The sequence below is a fragment of the Thunnus albacares genome, chromosome 16 (genome assembly GCF_914725855.1).
Source record: "Thunnus albacares chromosome 16, fThuAlb1.1, whole genome shotgun sequence".
NCBI lineage: Eukaryota > Metazoa > Chordata > Actinopteri > Scombriformes > Scombridae > Thunnus > Thunnus albacares.
This window is the reverse complement of record NC_058121.1, coordinates 15486834-15512053: the sequence shown is the minus strand read 5'-3', so window position 1 is coordinate 15512053 and position 25220 is coordinate 15486834. Positions and strand designations below refer to the sequence as shown.

The 25220-nt window shown below is 40.0% G+C and overlaps 1 protein-coding gene across 4 annotated transcripts in view; it reads left to right on the top strand.

Moving 5' to 3' along the window:
• The window catches only part of sgk1 (serum/glucocorticoid regulated kinase 1), a 31869-nt gene that overhangs the window by 3389 nt on the left and 3260 nt on the right, over window positions 1-25220 (top strand). The window contains exons 2-7 of one of the 4 annotated variants that reach the window (XM_044376494.1): window positions 12109-12324; window positions 16116-16179; window positions 24202-24277; window positions 24488-24563; window positions 24730-24918; window positions 25012-25143. In XM_044376494.1, coding sequence (XP_044232429.1) covers window positions 12109-12324; window positions 16116-16179; window positions 24202-24277; window positions 24488-24563; window positions 24730-24918; window positions 25012-25143 — 753 coding nt within the window. Of the gene's footprint in view, window positions 1-12108; window positions 12325-16115; window positions 16180-19793; window positions 19861-22013; window positions 22129-22311; window positions 24087-24201; window positions 24278-24487; window positions 24564-24729; window positions 24919-25011; window positions 25144-25220 lie in introns of those variants that run through there. The other 3 variants (XM_044376492.1, XM_044376493.1, XM_044376491.1) reach the window with 3 other exon arrangements.

The following is a 25220-nucleotide window of genomic DNA, read 5'->3' as shown; positions in this document are numbered from 1 at the left end:
GGACTCAGACTTAAGAAAGTGGTGTGGTGATGCTCAGAGACTGCTGTCACATTTAGAGGAGGTGGAGATGAATAAGACACCAGACAATGGCAGACAGTGTCAACTCACTCTTAACTGTACAGAGACAGAGGGGAAGGCCCTGGGGATATTTAGCACGTTGCTCTTTAGTTTTTGCGTTTTTATGGTTGCCTCAAGTGTCTCGATTGTTCAATACTGAATGTCCTGCTTTTGTCCTGCTCACTGTAGCTCTTCTGAATTACACTTATTGTGAGAAGCTTTGGAAATTGTGAATCTGCACTTGGCAGTAACATGTTGTTGTAGTTTGTTGCCAGAGGAGCTACATCTGAACCATAGACTGTATATAAACATGGATGTAGCGAGGTGTGATGTCACCCAATGGTTTGCATTGGAGCCAGTTTGAAGCCCAGATATGGTATATGGTTGGTGCCATCTTTCCAGTTTGGAGCCTGGACCTTCTAAAACAGGAGTGCCCTGCTACCTTGGACTAAAGCAAATACTAGCTTACTGGGAACACCGAGCAGTGCACATTTGGGCTAACATTAGCTACTTTAGCTAAACTGTGCTAACAGGGCAGGTATCGAATCAAGTAACATTAAACTTACTGAAATATTGCGACAATAGTCTGACTCACTGCGAGTCCTGGAGTCGGGAAGAGCAGCAGGTGAGCGACCCTCAGCACACTTATTAGAGGGCCTGAATTTAGTGATTGAGACCATAATGACTCAGTGAAACAAATTATTGACTTTGTTTAAGGAAACATAGCATATCTTATGACTTATATGCTGATGACACACAGCTGTATGTCTCTCTGTCCTCTGATGATCTAAGTCCCATAAACAAGTTGTTGAACCGTATCAACTATACAGTTATTTTTTACAGATGGACAATAATGAGACAGAAATACTTGTAGTGAGCCCCCAAAAACAGAGACAGAAAATATTTTATTATATATGAAGAGAATATATTCACATTAGATTCATTGTTTTTAAAATATATTGAGCAGATCAGGAACCTTGGAGTCATTCTTTATGCTGATTTTAATTCGAAAGTCATATCAATAACACAACTAGGACAGTTTTTTTTTTTTTATCACTTAAAGAATATATCCAAAGTTAGAGGGTTCATATCTCAAGCATATTCTGAAAACAGAAATCTCAAGGCTGCAGCATTCAGAATGCCACACAATGCAATCCTTACATGAACACACAAATAGAAACATATTATACCATATTATTCTTAAATCTCTTCACTGGCTCCCAGTACAGCACAGAATCACCTTCAAAATTCTGCTGATCTATAAAGCACTTAATGGTTTGGCTCCCCAGTATATTACTGACCTGCTCACTGACTACAGTCCAACTGGTAGTTTTCATCTTACTGTACCCAGAATAGGATCCAGGTCTTCAGAGGGAGCTTTTAGTTACTTTGATCCTGCTCTCTGAAACAAACTACCAGATGACCTGAGATCAGTCACTACCATTTACACGTTTAAAAGACAACTTAAAACTTTCTTCTTATGATTTTTTTCAACTGATTCATTTTTTGTGTGTGTGTGTGTGTGTATGTGTGTGCTGATTTGACGTTCATTTTAATTATTGTATTTCTGTATGTTTAAACTTTGCTTTAAGAGTACTTTATTATGTTGATCTATTGCTTTTATGCTGATGTTAAGCACCTTGAACTGTCATTGTGTATGAAAGGTGCCATAAAATAAAATTGACTTGACTTGACTAGTATTTCTAGAGAGAAGTTGACATTTTTTGAATGGGACTCAATTTATTTTTTGGAGCCAGCGTCTGGCATAGCATTTTAAGGTACTCAAGTGGCAACAAATAAAAAAGTTATTAACTCTGCAATATTTATAATAATACAAGGACATTTACCAAAAACCCTCTTACATGCTTCAGTTTTGTGTTGTTCTCTTTTTAAAAAATAGTCTTCCTTGACAGAATGCCCATCATCCCGTCCTCCTATTCATTAAAAATCCACCACAGCACCTTTTTTTCTAATTGCAAAGCATTAAAAATGCAGGCAGCTTAGCTTCACCTTGACCCAGTTCTTTGCATAGCCTCCACCCTGTTGTTAGTTTTGATGAGTCTATCAGAGCCAAATCTAATATAGACCAAGCTTTATGGTACTGGTCTTATTAAACTATGAAATACTACATTTATGACAGCTGCCTTTTTTTCATGGGGTGATTAACACAGAGAAAATAAGGAAGGAGACAAGGATAGGTTTACTGTAAGTAAATGGTTAATCAGGGTGTTTGGAAGAAATCAGAATTAAAAATGGACAAAGAGTAAACAATAATCGCTGTATTGGAAAAATGAGAGCAATCGAGGGATTGGTGGAGCTGAGTGGAAAGACATAACGGAGGAAGCAGCAGTGATAGAGTGAGAGAGAGAGAGAGAGAGAGAGAGAGAGAGAGAGAGAGAGAGAGAGAGATGAGAACAGCTGAGAGGACATTTTTATTAGAAGATAGAGGATGAGGTCAGAGCATCTGCCCCACTGCCTGAGCATGACCAGAAATCAAAAGCATAAATCCTCCTGATAAGAACGTCCTGTACTGTCCCATGTACACACCAACAGACTGTCAGATACTCTACTCACACACACAAAACTAATGCAAATGCAGCCTTTCCACTAATCTCTTACATCAAGCCTGTGCTTTTCTTGATGAAGACTTAATCAAAAATAAAAAGAACACAAACTTTTGCTGACAGCTGGCTGTCCTGACGTTATCTTTTTTGTCATCCAATTTCAGTACTATTGTTATCAAGTCAGATAAAATAGTACACCAAGTGAAACATACAATATCAATGTGATTAGTACAAATAGCAAAATGGCTTTTATATATTTTAGTTTTAAGTCTCATTTCCTTATGGCCTGTGGCCTGTTCTGGGTATGGATCAGGTGATTGTAGTTAATATGTCAGTGTATTCAGTATGGTTTAAACACCAACTTTAACCAGAAAGATCTGACCTGCTCTGGTCTATTAGTGTTGACTGTCCAAAATGCAGTCATGCGGGAGAAAGTAAAAGAGAGGGAAGGATAGAGAGAAAGTTGAGGGAGGAAGGAAGGAAGGCAGGAAGTGAGGCAGAGAAGAAATCCAAGGAGACGAGGGAAGCCAAGCGTGTCTGAGAGGAGAACAGTGATTTTTATCTACTCCCATGCAGCCTGTGAGATGTGGTTGACTATTGATTAGATCTCAGCTGAAAGGAGTGGTACAAGGTAGAGGGCAAAAACTGCATCTGAATTTTTATGCTGAGAAATTAGCTTGAATGCAGGAAAAAGCTTTACCTCATTTGTCAGTGAGGTGAGCTCATCTTGTTCATGTTTTGTGAGCTCTCACGAAAGCTCAATCACACTGTACCTTTTGTCCTCACGCTCAAAAACACCAAGCTCAGATGATCGGTGGGATTTTAAATCATGTGTCTGTTCAATGGGCCCCGCCGATTCATTTTACCGCAGAGAGAAAACAGAGGTAGACGACCTATGACAAATCCACCTCTCTTGTTCTTCCTCAGTGGTGACAAGGCCCTGCAGGCTAAGATCTGTTTTACGAATAATAATACGTCGTGTCTGAGTCAGTGAATGAGGGGAGGCAATGATGGTGAGCTAATTTCATTCAAAGATCTTGTCAAGTGAGTTGTTCACAAGTGCAAATACAATTCAGGTGTTGCATCAAATAATAAAAAAGGAAAGTTTTGAAAATTCTGTTTGTGCCGAGTAGTTGTCTTCTTAGAAAAAAACATGCTCTACTTTTATGGTTCATGAGGTTTTCTCTGCAATGTGAGAATACGTCTCTGTTGGACTTTGAACTTCAGACTTGGTTCTTGAAGCAGTCTTACTGGTGAAGTGTCTCAGTTGTACATTCTGAGAGGGAGCAGATCTCAGGCAGTTCACTTCTTGACAGAGCTAATCGTTAATCACTTGTGCGTCATATTTAAAGATCGCACCACTTTACTGGTGACCTTTTACTGGCACTCCACTGATGTATTCGAGACCACGAAGGACACAAACTCTAGACTGCAGACATCTCCAACACAGCTGTTTAAATTTGAACTGTGAACACTGAATGGAAAATCTTTATTTGCAGCTGATTCTAAATTCATGAGTTGACAGTTTTCCACTAACATATTAGAAAAGTATTTTAGTGTAATATCCAATACAAAACCACAAACTACTCTGACACAGCAAAAACATACTAAGATAATCTTCATAAATGTATGATTTCTTGCAGGGCTTTTGTATTGAAATTCATTAAATGTAGCTTGGTGTAATAATAATGGACTGGTAAACTTTGTCACCCTGGTGGGTCACTCAATAACTCCAACTAAGCCTCTGACCAAAGCTTGATCCTCTCCTCACTTGCCAAACAGGTTACAAAAACATCATCTGAGCTGCAGCTTCAATAGCATTTACCATGAATGCATTCATGTCAAAACCTTTTGGTTTTTTTTGCTTGTATTGTTAACACGAAAGTATTAAGATGAACAGTCCACAAGGTCCAATTATATTTGATACAAAGAGTTATACAGAGAGCACTGGGAGCCAAAATCCCCTTCCAAGTTGTTGGCTTGTCGTGCATACTGTACCAACACCAGGGAGAAATGCCTCTCATTCCAAACTTCTATTTTGAACAGTTCAGCTAATTGAGTCCAAACTTTCTTTTCTCCTCATTAAAGACCTCAGCACACATTCACATTCAACCCATGCATATACCAAAAGTCAGAACCCCCTGACTCTTTCAAATTCTGTGCTTAGTAATGAAACTGGTGAGGTGCCAACTTAGTGCTGGTATAAAGCCAGTTCATATCAGTTTGGCCAACTTCCAACTCTTACTTGCACTCTTGGCAATACCTGATAGCGTCAGCTGCTTGGCTGTTGAAAACACTGACTTCGACTTCATTCTTGCATTGATGTTCCTTTATTAAAGTCATGCCATATTTTGTTTTCAACCTCCAGATTTTCTTTCCATCATCTCTTGCCCTCCTCATTGTTATGACTCATATTTTTCTCTCCTGTGATTCAAACATATTTAAGCAGCATTTAAATGAGGGAACTCTCCCAGGGTCTGGAAAGTACTAAGCTACCAGTGTTTAGGATACACTTAGCAATGGAAAACTGCTAATCCTTTGCCTTTGTTACAAAGCCAAGTGCTCTGGCAGTGGAAGAATGAGGTTGAAGTAATAAACTTGGAATTGGGTTTTCTTGCACGATCTCCTCTTTACCCACAGTAGATGTATATATACGCCCTAAAATGGAACAGCACATTTGTTCCCATTGCTGCTGCAGCGTTATGCAGGCTCTTTTTCTGCCAAAGCAGAAAAGCAACCAAAAAAAAAAAAAAAGATAAATAAGCACAGAGGAGGCACTTCATACCTTGGCTGCAGTTTCCTGGATTTGTCGTGATACAGCAGGATGTGTGAATTAGCTTTGTACTGTTTCCCCCAACCCTAGCTATAACAAGCTAGAGGAGAGCTGAAGAAGAAAAGGTAAGGTAGGTTGTTTGTGATGTTAAGAGCTATCCTGACTAATCTGTGTTTGGTTTGATGCAGATAATAAAGGCATTCAGCATTAAGAAGCTCAAAGGGAGATACACATCTACATGATTGACCTGTGGTAAAATAAACGGAACGTAATTTTGACGAAATTACACAGATTCATTTTCAGAGCTATTTTAAAGAGGAACTTCACACATTACTTATTTACCCTGTGCACATAATTACAGATTCTTGTTGATGTATTATGTTAATACAGGTGATTTTTCCAACAATAAAAAACCCCCCAGATTTTGTTGCTCAAACTAGCTTGTATGCATTTCCTTGGATTGTAAAGGTCAGCTAATGAATGGTGAAATAGGCAAGACTCTGGGGTATATTTCATTCATTGACCCTGCTAACTAGTAGTTGCTGCCCCAAATGTTGGTTGATGCTGCTCTTTTCTACAGAAAATAGAATGATAGTAAACAGGGTAGCTAGTACCAGTGAAAACTAGTGAAACTTGACAATGGCTCATCACTTAGGACAACTAACCCTAATAGAAAGTGCCTTGAGAGTCTTTGCTAGCCGTGCTAGCTAAAAGCAACTGATGATTAATGGACAATGAGTCAATGTGTGTCTGTTCCTTGTCTAGATCCAATCCCCAACTTTTCACATACAACGTTGCCAAGTCTCCACACAACAGTTTCCCCTTCCCCATGGCATTTAAAACATATTCTGTTTCAGGCAGAACTCAGGTTTCACTACAAAAATGACTGAAGGAAGGTGTTAAATGATATGGATACCTATTATGATGTTAACAATATAGTTTTCTTTTTCCATTTAAAAAAATGTAAGGTTAGATGTATCAAATGATACAAAAAAAAACAACAAAGAAAAATGTTGAATTCATTTTATGTACAATCAGTTGAAGTGAGTGTTTCCAAGACTCAAATGACAGTCAGTAAAAAGTGCTGTATCACCTCCTGTGGATTACACTCCTCATAGTTTAGAGATCCACCGGCATCAATACCTCTCCCTCACACTCCCTCCCTCCCTCTTTCTCTCTACTGACCTTGGCCCACTAGAAAAGGAGGAGCACCCTCCCTTCTGAGTCTCATTGTGAGGGAATTGGGGAATTATTGTTGTTCTAATCTACCCTGAGAACCTAGCTAATCCCATCTTCCATCTTGATGTTCCAGAGCTAATGCCAAAACTGCTGCGCCACAGAGGCTCAGCAGCATTCTGACTATGCAGCCAGTGTTATTCTCCCATTCACACACTCAGCTCTATTGAAACTGCTTTGTGCACTGAGGTTTGGGTTTATAGCACACACTCCACTATTGAGCTTAGAGTTGACCTGATCTGCTTCCGCATGGACGATATGCTTACTCATGGCATTACCAGTGCACAACAACAAGCCACAGTTGTGCATTGTTACATAGTGCATGATACTGTGCTGAAAAATGCTGAGACCTGATATTGTTATACCATTTCCACTGAAGGTCAGCCTGAAGATGTCATAATCTCATATTCATAGTCAAGATTCAAAATTATCTTAATGACATGCTGTAAAATAAATGTTTTTCCTGGATGGTTAGTTTTGAAGTCTAATTATAGAAGTAGACACAACTGATCATGTTAGGATTTCTTTGTGAATATAGTTTTATATTTGTAAGGTCATTCACAAATATCTGTGAAATTAGTATCCTTTATTATTATGCCAGGGCAAGTTGACATCCTGTCAAATTAGGTAGTCAAATTTTTTACCTCACACATCTATAATAAGATGAGGTGTGTTGGTGAATATTTTTTGCTGTGTTTTTAAAGTCAGCGATCCAATGTTTTCACCTTGGTCAATTTAGTCAAACTGTGCTCATGCAATGGGAAATGTTTGGGTTGTTATGACTATCTCAGAGAGACAGGAGGTGAGGCTTAATGTCAAAACAAAGGAGAAAGACACAAATCTCATAATAGCCCCTGCAGTGAGTAAATAGGCTCTGTGTAACACAGATATATTGTCCTCTTTCTGTTTATAGAAATGAGAGAAAAGGAGAGAAGATGCATAAGAGAGTCCAGGGAGAGGGCACCTTTTTAATTTCCAGGAAAAGTTGCAGGGGTTGAGGCACTGGGTTTTCTGAAGTTAGGGATCGGAGACCTTGTCTCCAGTTGCCTCAGGATTTAAAGATGAAAAGAGAATGACCCTAGAGGGTGAAAATGGCCGTCAAACTAAAATCAGCTTAGGGTCAATGACCCAATCTTGAATTCCCGAACATACCCCTTGGTCCTGTTCCCTGATTAACAATAACATTACAGTTATCTCTGTCCTGCTGTCTTGTTTCTCAGTTGCTCTCTCTCTCGTTTTTTTTTTTCAGGTTGACTCTCTCTTTCTCTCTATCTCTGTCGCTGGATCTGAACAGTATCTCTGAGGCTTCTTCTCCCATGGGATACAATCACTGTTTAAATTCCATTTGGACTGCTGGAATCATAGTTCTTTGCCTCTCTACCCATTTGAATCTGGATTCCCCGCCCCCCCATCCCTCAGTGATTTTTAGACCTGCGATCTAGGAACAGAAGCAGGGGAAAGAAAGGGAGAAGAGAGAGCAGTGACCTTGGTGTTAATGAGCAAATCTTATCTCTGACAGAGAATGGGATGGCTTATGTAAGACTATCTCGCACTCTCTTTCTCTCTGTTTATCTTTTTTGTCTTTCAAACATATTTTTCTTTGTCTCTGTGTCTCTGCTTGCACCTCATTCCCTCATTCTACTTCATGATTCTACCCGCAGATGCTCTCTCGCCTTCTGTCATTTCATTACTCTTTGATGCTCAGACGTATATGAGATGTCACACAGCCTGTTAGAGCTGGTGGAGAACAGGAAGGTTTAGGCAGGACAAGGCCAAAAGAGGGTTACCAGGTTACTAGCTAATAAAGCCACTATAAACACTGTCCTTATCTGTTGTTCAAAGGTCTAAGGTGGAGGTATTGCTTTATATGGGATGGGGAGCATAACAGCTCCAGTACAATTTAAAAGCAGTAAATACCAGTTCAGTGAAGCTCATAATATGAGACATTGATTCGACTCAGTGGTCATTTTTTAGGCTTTAGTTTGACCACGGTTCATCAAATATCCTGTTAAATGTTCGGGTCTGTTGTGCCTCTCTGCCAGTACTCTTATGTTTCTTTTGTTTGGAAAATGTCATCATGAATTTCAAGTCTTTAAATCACAGCTACAAAGGCATCCACCTCATCCAATTTGCAGTATGTGCCATATTTGATTAGCTCTGATAACCAAAGGCACTGAACATGCACTAAACGCCTTCGGTTGCCAACAGGAAAGGATGCAGGCCTTTATGGTGAACTCGACCTCCTGCTGCTGCTCCACTTGTCACAAGTTTGTGTCAGCCTGTTCCGATCCCCTTCGCATGTCACCAAACGTGCATTGAGCATTCAGTTTTACTTTAATCATTGGGGTAATACTTCACTGTTACTGTTTAATATTCAGTGATTATGTGCTTTCATCTACACTGTGTGCTCGTCAGCACCCATTTGCGTTGCCCTTGACTTGCTATTTAACTGCAACAGTCAATGGACGAAACAATCAAGCCATCAAGGAACTTATACCTGACCCTTAAACTAATTATTATTGCTGTCTTAAAACTAAAGTGATTATACTGACGAGATTATATTAAATCAAATCACAACAGTGACTGAAGTAAAACTCAACTGACTGTCCATAACACAAAATTTGCTCAACCACAGCCTGAAAAAATATCACTGAGTTGAATCAACAGTCTCAACAAACACTGATCTTCATCAAATTAATATCTGCAACACTACTGTGTAGCACTCCGTCTGCATCTCCATGTTTCTGTTATTTTGTCTACCCCAATACTAAGGGCTCACAGTCTATCCTCACATGTTATGGATTTGTTTAGCGTTTTGTGAGATTGCAATAGATTCAATGTTTTGATCTGTTGATCTACTGCTTGTTGTGTGGTTTTTCCCTAAAGAGAGACTGTTCATGTACATTATGAAACATGATGTACAGTGTCTTCAGTTGCAGCTTCAGCTGTCATACTGTATTTTATGGCTTCATCTACTGTATGAGAGTAAAGGGCAGATCTTTAAGCGTCTGTATAGAACAAAGGCAAAGGTCAGTTTAAGAGATCAACAAGGAGGCAGAGGAATGGAGTCAGATGAAGTCTGGATATAGTATGTGTGATGTTTTTATACCTTGATTTATGGATCTGTGTGGCAAATGTGTACATCCTGGCCTCCATATGAGAATATCCTTGGACAATATTACATCCTGAGTTTATGGAGTGAGAAGGACATATCTTATAGAAGGCCTTATGTAACCTAACTAATAGCAGGGTCGCTGTTGTCTTAAAGGGTCGTAGCACAAAACCAAGTCGAAGGGCAGTAAGAGAGGTTAAGAGGAAGGGGAGTCTGGAAGTGGCATGCATATATGTTACGCTTCCTGCGCACATATTTTCTTACCCGCTGAAAGAATGTATAGCAGTTTCTCTGGAATAAGGTTCAGTAAGAGGCTATACAATAAAGGATGACAAATGGGACGATAAACGTACACTTCAGCCTAATAAAGAGTGGTTCATGAGTCTGTACATGATGAAATATCGCTTAGAGAAACAATCTTTATGACCTGTACACACAAAAACACACACAGATGCCTCCACTCCTAGACCTTTTTCTTGTTTATACTATAGCTTGCAGTTGGCAATAAATATGTAAATACGTACAGGCATGTACTGCACCAATGCATATATATTTATGAACAGTGAGGTGGAGTAAAATCACAAGCAACTTAATTACCGCATTTTGATTAAAAAATACTGAACTGAATTTAATCAAACAGGAATTATAGCATCTCAATGAGGCTTTAACGTTAAATAAAATAAATAAAAATGTTGATATTAGTACAATAATCTCAAACAACAAAAGGTCTGAGTTTAATGTACTAGCCCTGGGTTGTGTCATTGATCAACACTCAGGTAATCAGTCAAATGAATTGATTAAATAATTTTCTCAACTTTAGCTGAATGACACTGTTGCAGCACAGATAGAGATAGTTCTTAAACACACACCCACAGCGTCATGACAGAATGTTATCATATTGTGTTTGACACCTTCAGTAATTATTTGGATCCATTCTGTCCTTCCAGCACTGGGCTATAATTATAGTCAAGGGAGCAGCCATTCACACACTGGGAAAGTTTTTTGCCAAGTTGCAAGTTTAGATGAAAGCTCACATACACATGCACACACACACACACAAAATCTCACTCACACACATATCTCCATGCCAAGTTGTGGTAATGTAGAGTTCAGAGGAGCAGCAGCCACTGATAGAGGCCTTGATAAGACTCATTTCAAATTGCTGTAGTCACTGATCCTGTCGACTGTGTGTGCCAAGGACACCATTTGCCTTACGTAACAGCCATTCTAGGTCACACACACATCCATCTATGCAATGTGCTTCCCTCAAGAACTATGCGCACCTTGACCTTAGCTTCCATTGTTCCATGTATCTTATATTTCTCTTCTCTCCTGAGTGTGTGTGTGTTTGAATGGTTTTAGAGGGGTTTTTTTTAACGCTGGTTATGTATTCAGTGAGTGTTGCCAGGCACATTCTATGTAATGATTTAGAAGAGGCGTCCTCAGGAGAGAGTGTCAGAGTGCAACTGTCGCGAGAGGAAATAACTGTGATGACTAAGACTCACTGTCTCCTGAGAAATGCAAATATGACCCTTAAATATTTTACTCACAAAGTAGTGATATTGACTTGAGCTGTAGTAGTGTGTTGTTTGTGATACTGGTTTATATAGCTTTTCACCTTTTTTGAAAGATTATAATGACCTCTGTATAAGAAGGTTCCAGTGTTTATATTCCTTTAGGTTGGTAATTTGTTTATATATTGGACTGATTCATCAGTGATCCTCTATGTCGCTCTTTCTAAAAGTTTTATTCACAATTTGTTGTACTAAAAAGGAAATTAAAGCATGAAAATGATTAGAAAGTGCTCTAAATATCTAATCTCTTGTACGTGTTTTGGGATAAAGTCAAATATCCCCTTGTGTAATTCTTGTAAGAATCCACAGACAATACCAGAAAAAATATCAATGTTCAAGAATGCTCAAGAATGTGGTTCTTCTTTATAAATTACCTAAGCAGTTAAATTTGGGGTTATGGGAATAATTTAAGATTTAAGATTAACAAACACAAAACATCAGGTCTGGGGTTAAGGTTAAGTGAAATTTCAATTAGATTCCAACGGCATGCACCATCTTTAAGAAAATTATGTCACTAATTATTATTTCCTTGGTTTGGTAAGAGTATTGAACCATGCGATCAGTGTGAATATGTTACTAAATTCCATCTAAATGCTAATTGCCATATCATTAGATTTTCAGTCACTTTGGGTTTAGGTTGGAGGCAATTTAGGTTAGAGTTATGTGCTTGGTTAGTTGCTACAGATTAGCAAGTGACCATTTCTCGGAGCAGTTGAGGCTTTTTGTTCCATCGTGTATTTGGTTTTAAACTTTACTAGCCTAATGAAAAACATGATTTATCTTCACTTACAGGTCAGGAAGTGGAGGATGCTGGCTCGCCATCATGGTGACGGCACAGGCAAGCAGAAGGAAGCAGAGTCAGACATCCACCTGGGGTGTTGTCAGTCTTGGGGGATCCATGCATCGCCCCTCCTGGCCAGCCCTGTCATGCTGGAGTGCTCCATCTGCAGTGGACCCTACATCAGCTACACCCTGGAGGATACCTGGCAGCCACGTCAACGCACACAGGCAAGTTCATCTTCCTCACAGTTAAGTCATTTTAAATTACAGGTAGCAAACACTCATTGGTTTACCAATGGATCCCAAAGCAGGGGACTTCCAGGTGAGGAAGGAGAGATGTTACCAGTATGTAATAAAATATTGTTTTCATAGGGTTATAAGATATATGCAAGTCCATTTCTAACAACAGAAATATCAGATTGTTCATTATATGACAAACACCAGCTGGCAGTTGAGAAATAATGAAAATACTAAAGGAAAACTTGTTTTTAAGTTTGAAGTAATTGAATTATTACTGGAAACACTGCTGCAATATAAAGGTGGGTCATAAACGATCGCATGTCAGTTTACATTATAAAGCCTTATGTCCATTCAACTGTTAATTACAGTTTATGGTCCTCTCTGGTGGCAGTTTGAGTGACATATGTTCTCATGATTATGGAGGATGTTTTCCGATGCACAGGTAATATTAGGTTTATTTTAGTTTTACTGAGGCACCTACAGTTTGACCACAGATCATTCAGCCTCTTTAGAGCTTTCCTCACTGCAGTACAAAGTACTGACTGCCTGAAATCTTTTATTGCTCATCAATATCATATTCTAGATAACATGACCTACCTTTGTAGGTCAAGTCATACTTGTAAATGTCATGCAGTACATACAGTAAATGTGAGGAAGTTACTTGAGAGAACTGGAAACCTCATAACCATCAGAGAGAGAGAGAAAGGCCTGTTAGACATCATCTTTTTTTCTTTTCCCAGTGAGCTTGTTTATTTTTGCAACACCATAAAAAAGTGACTTGATTCAGGCAAATGAAAGAGGCATTACTGTGACATCTACATTTTTAAGCACTATAATCATGTAAATGTGTAACACACTAACAGTAGTGCGAGGTAATGTTTAATATTTGTCTCTGTACAACGTTTCAACAGCAAGAGTTGCTATTCACCTTTCTGTGCTCCTGCCAAATGAAATTGCCAAATCCAGTCTGGGAAAATAAGTTCTTATCTCATAACATAAGAAATCATTAACATTTTAGTGGCTTGATACAAATGGATTATAATGGTAATACACTTGTTTCCCAAAACAACAACATCAAAACAACAACATCATCAAAAAAAATGTTATATTAGAAAACACAATGATTCCGAAATAGGGGAAACTTTTGAGGAATTTACACATTAGCATTAATTAAACTACTTTCCCCCTATTTTCATTTCATTTCCCTTGAGCTTTGGTGGATACAAACCAAGAAAGAAAAACACCCAGAGCAGTTATCCATTTCTTTGATGGTAAATGCAAAAATATCTCTATCCTTTTTGCTATTAAATATGCTTTATTTTATGACTCACAGTCAAGTCATACAAGCCTCTACCTCCCTTTGACCTAGACAAAAACTATTCTGTGCTTAAACAACCCAAACTTTCTGTCTTCTTGTTGAAAAAAAATGTATCCACCATGAAATATTAATGAACAGAAATCCTAGATTCACCATCACTGTGGTAGAACTCCATCAGATCTCTATACTGAATCGATACACAACCTGAAGTAAGAGAGAGAAAGTGGGAAGAGGGGGCAGGAGGACAGTAATGAGTGAGAGGAGAAAGGACAAAGGGCCATGATGAGAAAGTACATGTTGACTGCAGAGAGATGTTGACAGTAAGAGGACATGAGCATCAAACGATGTATGTATACGTGTGTATCAGAGAGAAAATGAGAGGAAAAGATGGATAGACGAGGTTACTGTCAGCTGTATTAAGGCTTATATGGAGATGAAATGACCAGCACGACAGGCAGATTGTTGAAAGCATCGCCTCTGAATGAATAAACAAACTGATGAGATTGAAACAACACGCACACTAACATGCACAGATGCCTCAGCTCGTCTCGTTCTCAGAAAACACTCATGAGAGAATACTCAGAGCTGCAATAGTTTTCAGAGCTGCAGTGTGGAATAGCAAACTAGGCTAAGACTGTATTTAACAGTCGCTTTGAAAAGTCGATGACTGACAGTGGGACATCGTGAAAAACTAATATCTGACACGCCGGTGGAGTTCCATGGGAATGTCATGAGATGCAAATGCTGCTGGCTCCGTGACAGCTACCAATTACGCTGTTACTGTATGTGAAAAGGGAAAGTGGGGCAAATTTAAGTAGCTATTATTGAGACATTTGTGCCTGTGTATGTTTGTGCATATGTGTTTACTTGCATAAGTCTGAGCCACAAAAGCATTCAGCCAACAACGTATAGAGCAATAAACTGACCTTTATAATTGAATGGAGCAAGTCAAAAGTGAACATTCACACACAAACACCCAAATGTGTTGTCTTTTATAAGTGGATGGTTCATTTTTGGGGTAGTTGTTACCAGTAATTATCTGCTTTGGCTTCTATGTTAATGATCAAACCACCTCATTACTATCTAGAACTGATTCAATGACACTTATTAACACTATACTGCGTTTAACAGCAGCACTGAACAAGGAAATGTTAGCGAAAAGGCTTTAAACTAAGGGGTACCATTAGCTTGTTAGCTAGCCAACACTGTTGATTATTCAACATAAGCTCACAAACATGTAGCTACTGTTTTTACTTACACTATTTAGCTCTTTACTCCTTGTGAGAAAGATGAGTTGGTGTTCGTCATATCAAGCACGTATTGTGAAAATAGAATTTAACAATTTCTAAAGCTGCCCAATCTCAAATATTTGAGGCAGCACATCTCTTCTCAAGTTGAATGGTCATGACGCCTCTGTGTCTGTTTGCAGTCTAAAGGGATCAACTGTGACCTTGGCTTAAACTTAACCTAATTTTTGGATGTCCATGGGATCAAGTAATAGTTCCTTAGCGAACAGAAAGTATAAACAAGCACATAAATGTTCATGGAGTAGATATCCTGCTCATCTCTTGGCCCAAGCTGAGCAAGACGAGTTTCATGCTGGTGTTCAGTCTCACTACAAAACAACAATTCTCTTGTCATGTTGTTAGAGCAGAGGTTTCTCACCACTTTCAGCAGCCGATTTACTGCAGTGTCACCCTGGAAACCCAGCCTCATTAAAACACGTCATGTGGGGACCCAACTGAAAGTGGGGTACGTACCAGTCTGTCAGAAGTAGTGGTTTTAGAAATGCTGATTTAGAGTGCTGCTGTTAAAAAGGTCACGTCTCATATCGTCAGTGTACTAGAAATGTTTTCAAGAGCTAAGAAAAGCACCCTGGAGCAGTGATTTAGACAGAAAAAATCTGTGTATTTGGAGTAAATATATGTTGTTTTTTGCTTTTTTATCCTGTTAATCATCTAAAAACCCACCAGTTTGGGAACCACCGGCCTAGATTATTGCTTAGTAAGCTTATATTTTTGAATGTGCTAAGCCCAGGGGCTCTACATACTGTACACATAATCCTTCCACTGAATTCAAACAATAAAATTGCCAAAACTGGATTTTCAGGGTTGTACACATCAATAGCAATGTGTTACCCAATATGTTAGGTCTGGCTTTCAATTTGTGTATCATGACTTTGTATGATATGAATTTGTAATACTGAGACTTCTTTTAAAGAGCTATTTGATGGGTATTGAATTGGATCCACAGTGTGAATCTCTAATATCAGTGTGAGTGTGTCACTGATTCATAATTCATTTTTTACTGTACTGTTACATGAACTCAAACACAACTCCCACAAAAAATCTATATAAATCTCCAGGTCATAATTCCAATATAGCCTACTTTCCATTTGCTTGTCTATGTCGTTTAAGTATTGAAATTGTTTTTATTAAGTAATGTCATATTTCTCCCCCAGGCGATGGACCTGTACTACCACAATGAGTCAGACCTGGACAGCTACTGTTGCCCTGGCGACAACAGTAAGTCACCAGCAACTAAATCTGTTGTTTTGTATTCTCCTCTTTCCTCCCTACTCCTTCTTTCCCATTCGTCTTTCACGCTGTGACTCCAGACTCCAGACTCCAGATAGCTTTCTCCATCACTCCTCTCCGTCAGCACCGGGTCATTTCTCTTTATTATCTGCAGTTTGGTTTATTTTCATCATCAATCCAAAATGATCTTCCTCCAATTCATTCACTGTCTGTTTTTCTCTTGTGTGATGGCTGTGAAAGCAAAGTGATTCAGCCTGCACACACACACACACACACACACACTGCATAACTTTACCTTACCTCATCACATCATGGGCCCTCTAATCCAACCCCTAAACTCCAGGATAATAACTGTTGTTCATAAACCAAGATTACTGTTTGTTGTTTTGTGGAAACCAGTTTGGACAGCAAAACAGCAGTTACAGAGACAATGCAGAGGACTGGTCATCATACACGTGACACAGTGACCTTTTCAACATCTGTTTACAACTTAGGCCATGTGTGAATGTTGATTGCATGTGTGTTACTGGGTGAGAGTCCAGCATGGTGACTGTAAATGACTGGGGACTGTTCTCTGATCATTTTTCCATCATGCCGCTTATTTGTGCTACAAATCTCAGTCCAATCCAAAGTGCACAGTCTCTGTGTGTGTCACATTTTGGCATAATTCCTATCTATCCTCTCTTCTATTGGTTTATTTGCCTTTGTTGGAAATCTTGCACGTGCCAAGCCATAAACTCTCCTCCTGTGCATGTTCATTAGTGTGTATATGGGTCTGAGCTCACCATCCCATTTTTTTTTAGCAACACACTTTTACTTTTCTTTCATTTTGGATCCAGAAAATGAAAAAGAAGTGAAATCCTACTACTACTGTTTGTTGACATAGCCTCCCGAGTCGCCAAAAGTCTGCTAAGAAACACTTTCCGGAAGCTAGCCAATCAGAACAGCTCAGGCTCATTGGGAGACAGGAGTTAAAACGGCCTGTTTCAGACAGAGGCTGAACTAAGGGCCTGCATAAGATGAATAAAGAGTTTTTTTTTAACTGTAAATAATGCAGATATACCAGACCCAGAATATAAATATATAAACCTGGAAATGTGCATGATGCTTCCCCTTTAACTACATATTATAGTATGATAAATGTTATTTTATCGTTCATTAAATTGGTATAACATTATTTTGCTTATTCCTGTAGGAACCATTCATTTCTGCTCTTGGATTAGAGCATCCATTTGCTTGTCACTATGTGCTTCTGCAAAACACTTTATGGCAGTTCTGCAGGAATACCTGCTGCCTGTTGGAACCTTTCCAACTAAATAATGTGACAAGAACTTCATTCTGATGAAAATGTTTTTCACTGGGAGTAGTCTGCCCGTTAATTATGGGAGTTTTTGGCGTATAGAGAGAAATCCGAGCAATTAGCCAAGCTGGTGACAAGCTGTTCCTGTGGCCTCGGCTGTGATGTTGCTACACCCTGGCATTCCAAGTTCACCAATTAGTGGCTTTAGGGGCACTTAAAAGTTAAAGAGTGTCACGTATTAGTCATTTAAAATGATGCAGTGATGTGGGAGCAGAGGGGAGCAATGAAGAGCGAAAGAGGGTTAATAATATCTACAGGGAGTTGAGTTCTGACCATCTAATTTTACAGGGGAACAAACAGCAAAACACGCATGTTCTTACACTCCCCTCAAAAAAAGCAAAGAGCAGCCTTATGCAACAAATAGCATCTGCTGAGGATACCCTTATTAAACCACATTAGTACGTTCCTCAGCTAGCTGCAGAGCAGTTAATCAGCATTTACACAGTGACTTACAGAGCTTTTCTTCCTCAGATGCCAGCAGGTTTACATAACGTGTGATTACTAAGTCTGAGTTTGTTTGTGTTCTCAAACTTTACTCGTGTTCTCAGTGACGCAAAATAACATCAACAGATCCTTTCTCTAAAGCTGCTGTTTACTCTTTTCTCCTGTCATTTATGAAGCATTGCTCACCTGTGCCAACCTGCCCTTAAGAGCTAAACAGGCGAACATACACATGCGACACAGACATATACACAAATGCAACCTAAACAGAGGGAAATACTTTATAATTGATGAACACACACCCAAACCGGAGACATTTTGCAGTAGGATGTCTGAACATGTTCATTGCCGTTATACCCTGAGAATTTACGGTAAAGGCTTTATTGTAATATAGACAGATTAGGGTGTGTATCCATCTAGAGCCATTGACATCATACATTCCCTGTCCCCTAAACCTACCATCACATCCTAGCCATACTCTTAAAGCCAAATCTTAGCCCTCAAAAAACCCACTGCAAAAGCGAAGACAGTCAACATGCCCTTTGCAAACATGTGCTCAACTTTTAAAACCCAAAATAGTTACCCTTGAAACCTAGAAACAGTAGAAAACATGGGAGAGCTTCATTTATTTTGATTTCCAAGACCAAGGAGGTTTCCTGGAAAGAACTACTGTATGTAATTACATAATTATTACTGAGAAAATAGAGACGAAATTCTGAAACCATTTAGAATTTGTTTGTGTTCAGTTTATGAGCAGTGGTTGATTTACCAAATTACACACAGTCCTTTCCTTTGAGTTTACAGTTAATTCTAGGAAATTATTGGAAATAGTGATATAAAGTGGTACCAAACACACTGATCAACATATACAGACCAGCAGACATGATTAATCCATCACACACACACTCATCCACTCAAGAAGGTACTGTATATAATATATAAGACACACGGGAGACTCACTACATAGAGGGTCACATGACCAGAACAGAGGTAGCTTTAGGGCATCAAGTGGCTACTTTTTGGTAGTTTAGCCCAAGCTAACAAACACCACACACACACACACACACACACACACACACACTGATGGTCCACTGTGTCCAGTTGCAAAATAAAAGCCAAGCTGTCCTCTTTGAATAGTCGAGGGCTTTATGTAACAGTGTCATTTGGTTCCTCACCACCGCGGCTCATTCGTATTCATCACCAGGCGGCTTCGGATCAACTGTAGCCACAAACACCCTCATCATCCCCGGCACAAAGAGTGGACATTACAAGATGGAGGGATGAAAGAGATGAACGGATTTAATGGATGGATGTCATCTGCCGGAGACAGCGTGAATATGGGCATATGCGGGTCTTTGTGTATGTGTGTGTGCTTTGGAAGGGGGTGTATGTGGGTGGGTTGAGGGAGTATGTATGTATTTATACTACAACTCTAATATCCTTCACCTCCACCCCTCCAGCACTGCAGCGCACCCCTTCCTGTCCTTTCACCAAACGGCCCCCAGAGTATTGCGTGTGTGTGTGAATGAGTCAGTGCTGGCCTTGGCATTCATGACAGTGCCACTAGTGGGTTACATAAGTCTCTCTCTCTCTCTCACACACACACATAGAAAGGCAATAAACGCACAGTTTGAATATGGTGGAGCCTTCTCTTGTTCAGGGCCCGAGCCCCAAGCAGCCTGAATCCAAAAGGGAAAGAGGGCCAGATAGGAAAAACACTGAGAGGACCTATTGTTAGTGTTGCTCTCTCTCTCTTGCCCGTTCTTCCACTCTCCTGATCTTCTCTCAACACCTCTCTCTCATTTCATTCAACTCTGGGCTATGACCACAGATGCAGACACAAGAGCAGTGCTTACGCCACAGCAGAGGTAATGAAACATCTTCTTCATCGTCTTTTTCAATCTTCTCCAGCTAAGATACAGAAGGATTCACTTTTTTTTTGTTAAAGTGCAAAGAAGCTGCTCATCATTCAGTGTCTGCTTTTATACATATAAACTAGAGAAGTTTTCAAGGTCATCACTTTTTTCTGTGCTGCTACATGCTTTCCCATCTGTTCTTATTGCTCTCTTTTGAGAAAGCAATATGTGATGTACACGGTTTCACTTGGAGCCTGATGTTTTCAAGTGCTGATAAGAGATGTCGGCTTGTGTCCCGCATGGACTGCTACTGTGGTGTCAGTGGTGAGATATTGTAGATTAAATGCCAGTTGAAGGATGGCAGCACTGCAGCCTGCAAGGAGAAATATATTTTTCTGAAACAAACTGTGCTAAGTTCTTGGTGGTGCAGTGAGGGAGTGGCTGTGTTGGACACCTTGAGGGATTTTAGGAAGTACCTGATGTGCCCTTTTTCTCCTTCTCTCCTTATTTTAGAAAGTCTGTGTGTGTGTATGTGCATGCACTGTAGGTTGGTTTTGCCCTCAAGCTTGTGTGTGTGTGTGTATGTGTGCACGCACTTGTGCGAGTGAGCTGTCAGACTCCCTGCAGGTTTGTTTTGCCCTCCAGCTCTGCATGTATGTGTGTGTGTGTGTGTGTGTGTGTTTGCATCAGGTGGCTATGGGGGACAGATTAATAATAGATTTGACCTGAGTTAAGGGAGAAACAGAGACAGCAGTGAAAAAGTTGATGCTATATTTAAAAACTGCAGAGTCACACATGCATGCACACAATGATTTTCTCTGAGAGAGGCAGGATCAGGGCCAGGAGCAAAAGAATACACACTTTTCTCGCTCTGTGTCACACACACTTAGTAATCTGTGGATAAGCTTTAATCGCTGCTTGTGTTTGGTTTTGCATTTCCACAGTTCAGTAACAGTACGCTCGGTGTAGCTGTCGCACAAAAGCATACATTTTCTCACTCTTTTTGGATTTGTGACCAGAAGCTCACTGGTTCTATAAATCTTTGCAAGTAAAGTGAAAGAGCAGCACTTGCCTTCCTCATTACTACCACTGAGGTGCTCTTGAGCAAGGCCCTTAAACCCCCAACTGCTCTAGTGGAGCTGTACAGTGGCCAGTGGATCAAACTGTGGTTGAACTGGGCAGTTTCCAGGTGTGAATGTGTGTAACTGAGCATTTCTATCACCTTCCTGAGTAAATAAATGGAAAAAAAAAATTGCTATTGCTGTTGAAGATGCTATCCTCCTTCATCTAATCTCTGTTTATCCTTTGTCCCATTATCTTCCTGCATTTTTGGAGTATATTTCACCTATCCATATGTTCACATCCTTGCCTTTTGCCCCCTCACATCTCTGTTTCCTTTCTTTTTGTCCCTCTCTCTGCTAACTCTCTGAGAAAACAACAGGATAAATACACACGAACAGAATAGTGGGAGAGAAATTCATCAAGAGACTGACTTAATTAATACGGCCTCAACTTCCTGGCACCTGCCAACTTTGAATTAACATGAACTCGGTGAATTTCCAAATCCAGGTTACTTTTTTAATTCCCAGCCCAGTGGGTGAGCGGCCTCGGCAGGCTAGTGGAAAAAAAAAACTGCCTGTTAGTGAAGATATAACTTACTGCCAAGTGCGTTTAGCTTGCAGCATAGGCCAGATCTTGCCTTCATGTTGGCTTGGAATATCTCAATTAGGGAAGAGAAGTACAGTTTCAACTGAAATACAGATGAATGAGGAGATGCTGAGCCAGGAAAATGTGAGTGAAAGTGATGATACGTGTGTAAATAAACTGCATTACATTCTATTTCCAGTATGTCCTTTTAGTTTTCAGGCACATGAGACAAATATTTGGCTCAGAAATCCACCAATTACATTTTGGAGAGAAGCTGCAAAATAAAAATAAGATTTTTTAAAAATAAAAAAAAATAGTTGTTACTTTTTCATTTTGTTGTTAAATAATAATTGCAATGGCTGAACTTGAAGGGGGCTTATAGGGAGCATGAAGGCATCATGTCCCCCGCCCTGAGGAAATCTCATGCAACCATGCATAAAACTGTAGAGTGGAAGGAAATAGAGGCGGGACGTCTCCGCCCTCCAAAGAAAAAAAAATCCGGATGAAACTCTCCAAGAAGAGGAATGCAGTATAGTTCGATTACCTCTCTGCCGAGGAGCCTTAGACCTCTCTCCTTGTTGTGATTTGGAAACCAAAGCTTCCCTATGAAAGACAAAACGACCGCCTTGACATGTAAGTAGGCTGCCGGCTCTGTTGAAAGCGACAGCGATGGGTTGATCCAAATCGAAATCTCTGTAATATTCCTATAAATACTCTCGTAGGAAATTGGTCGATAATGATTTGATTGTGATTGAATTGCATGTGTGTGGTTACCTGCCTGTTGTGATATTCAGAGTATCTTTTGTATGGGTAAAGCTAAGCCCCACTCTCTGTGTGTGTGGCACCGGCAGACATATTTGGGGGGCGCTCCATTCACCCCACAATCCCGTGACCTGGATTTAAGACGCTGTATGTTTATGTGTGGAAACTCCTCGCTGGTAGGGGGTTCTGTGAAATGTGCCAGGGAAAGAAAGCTTGGCAAACTTTATTTTTCAACTTGTTGAACTCATGCGCTGCAGGCAAAAAAAAGAGAGAACTCCTTCAGATCTGAAAGGTGTGTTTGTGTTCTATGGAAACTGAGGCTGCTGTGTTTTCTGAGTGTAAATAAAGCAAATATTAAGATTTCAAGATGTAAAGGTAGGAAACCGAATACTTGCGAAATCACGCATGCTTTTACGCAAGCTTTTTTTTGGTAAATTGCAGTTTGTATTGTGCAACAAAGTTACAGCTGTCTACTTATATTGTTCCTATTTTTTCATTAACTGTCTCAGAAACTGTGCATGCTTAATTATATGTTTCAATGTGTCTGTCTCCTTCCTTTTACGCACGGCTATCAATATCCTTTTAAATGGATTTGGCCTTCATAGGTGATATCGTCTTACTCGGTCTCATTCCACACAGGGGTGTAGAAAGAACTTGAACCAGGTGCCTTACATAACCGTACCTAACTGAGTCAGTCGGGTCCTCATTGTGCCAGGGCGCTAAAAGCGGCGCACATTGGCATTTTCCCCCTCATAATTTCATTCTGATCACATTAAAGTGTTTTGTCAGCTTCTGATAGGCTTGTCAGCAGGTTCGGTCAGATTGTGGATCTGGTCCCTCTTGTCTTTCCTTTGGCCTGGATGCATTCCGGAGTTTCTCATTCTGTACTTTTCCACTACCAGCGGCTTTTCTTGGCATCTGGCCTCCCTCGGCTCAGGCTCTCCCTCTCGTCTTTTGTATATCGAGGGAACCTGCGTCACTCCCGGCACTTTTAATTGAGAAACAGCCAAACAGTGAAGCTGATAGGGTTTAGTTAAGAGGTTATCAGATTATTTGCACTGGACGTTGTTGCAAACTCAAGGCCGTTCACACAGGGAACTTGGTGTGGCCCCTGTGGACAAAAATAATCTGGAGTTTGGAGAACAAGAATCTCAAGATCAATCTTTAATAGTTTTACTTTGTGGCGCATATATTTGTACAATCTACAGTTTATTTTGGACCCCTGGAACATATAAGGACGCTGTATGGTATTCAGTGAACACATCTGGATATCATTAACTTATAGGATTTGTGTTTGCAACTTTGTAGACTAAAAATCGGCTGTCTTGGTGACAATTTTAGCCAGACCCATTGAAAAATCAGACTGCGGTATATTAAGCAAAGTTGCCATGGTATTGCACAAACATATGTGCAAACAGTACAAACCAGCCTCTCAGTGTCTGGTGGTAGAGAAGAACTTTTTTTCCTCCTTTTTCCTATGTATTTGACGCAAGCACATCTTGAGGCGCGGCCATGACGCTGGGAGCGCAACGGCCTCTGATTGGTCGAGAAGGGGATCGATCATCTTCTCACGGTCCATTTACCATAAAGAGATGTTGACAGAGGATCACGCCCACCAGAGGGGAGTGGGTAGTTTGGCGCACCTCCTCCCTCCTCTGGCCTCTTATAAAACGAGAGCCAAAAGTAAGATTGTTGTATTTTGGCTTTAGGCAGTTGATGAGTACAGAGCTACTGTTATTGAACTCATCACATCATGACGGTCAAAACAGAAACAGAGAAGCCTGTCCTGACTTACTCGAAAACTAGAGGACTAGTGGCATTAGTCACCGGTATGGATGATGAATATTTTTAAGCAGATTCTTCGGGACATGGATTGACATCTTTTTGCTTTTTATTTGAACATCTAAATAATCTTTTTATGTTTTTTCTTCTCTTTCGTTGCAGCTTTTATGAAACAGAGGAGAATGGGTCTGAACGACTTCATTCAGAGGCTTGCCACAAACTCCTACGCCTGCAAGCAGTGAGTACCATCTGATTCATGTTATTGTTCTGCTTTCACTGGAGGACAAACATTGGGAAACACAAGTTATCTGTCCTCTGGAGAAACTTTATGACTCAATATAACTCCCAGTTCAGTTGATTCAAACGCACAAAAAAGCTACTGTTATATATTCATTCAATACTTTTGATGCTTTGTTATTAAATTAAGTTTAAACTCTTTGTTTTTCAGTCCTGAAGTTCAGTCTATTCTGAACCTTAGTCCTCCTCAGGATGCTGAGCTCATGAACGCAAATCCCTCTCCTCCTGTAAGTATGTTTGCATTAAATAGTGCATTGTGTGCTTCTTCCTTTGTTTATGCTTTACCATATGCAGAGATACACACACATATCCTCTGTTTATCTTTACAATACATTTTAAGGTTCATATTATGGCTCTAACTTCATACTCTCCTTTTATTCCTACCTGTCACAGCCCAGCCCATCCCAACAGATCAACCTCGGTCCATCCTCCAACCCTTCAGCTAAACCCAGCGACTTCCACTTCCTCAAAGTGATCGGCAAAGGCAGCTTCGGCAAGGTCCTGCTCGCACGCCACCGTGCAGATGACCAGTTTTACGCAGTCAAAGTCTTACAGAAAAAGGCCATCCTCAAGAAGAAGGAGGTAAATAGACACACAGACACACATAAATCAACACATACGGCATAAGGTGTCTCCTTGTCAACCTCTCTAACCTCTGCTCCTTGTTTCCCTCAGGAGAAACACATCATGTCAGAGAGGAATGTGCTGCTAAAGAATGTCAAGCACCCGTTCTTGGTGGGCCTGCACTACTCTTTTCAAACGGCAGACAAACTATACTTCATCTTGGACTACATCAATGGAGGAGAGGTGAGTTACTGCTTGAAAGGTTGCCAGAAAAGTAAGAGGATATGAGGGAGAGATGACAGAGCTATTTGATGGATATA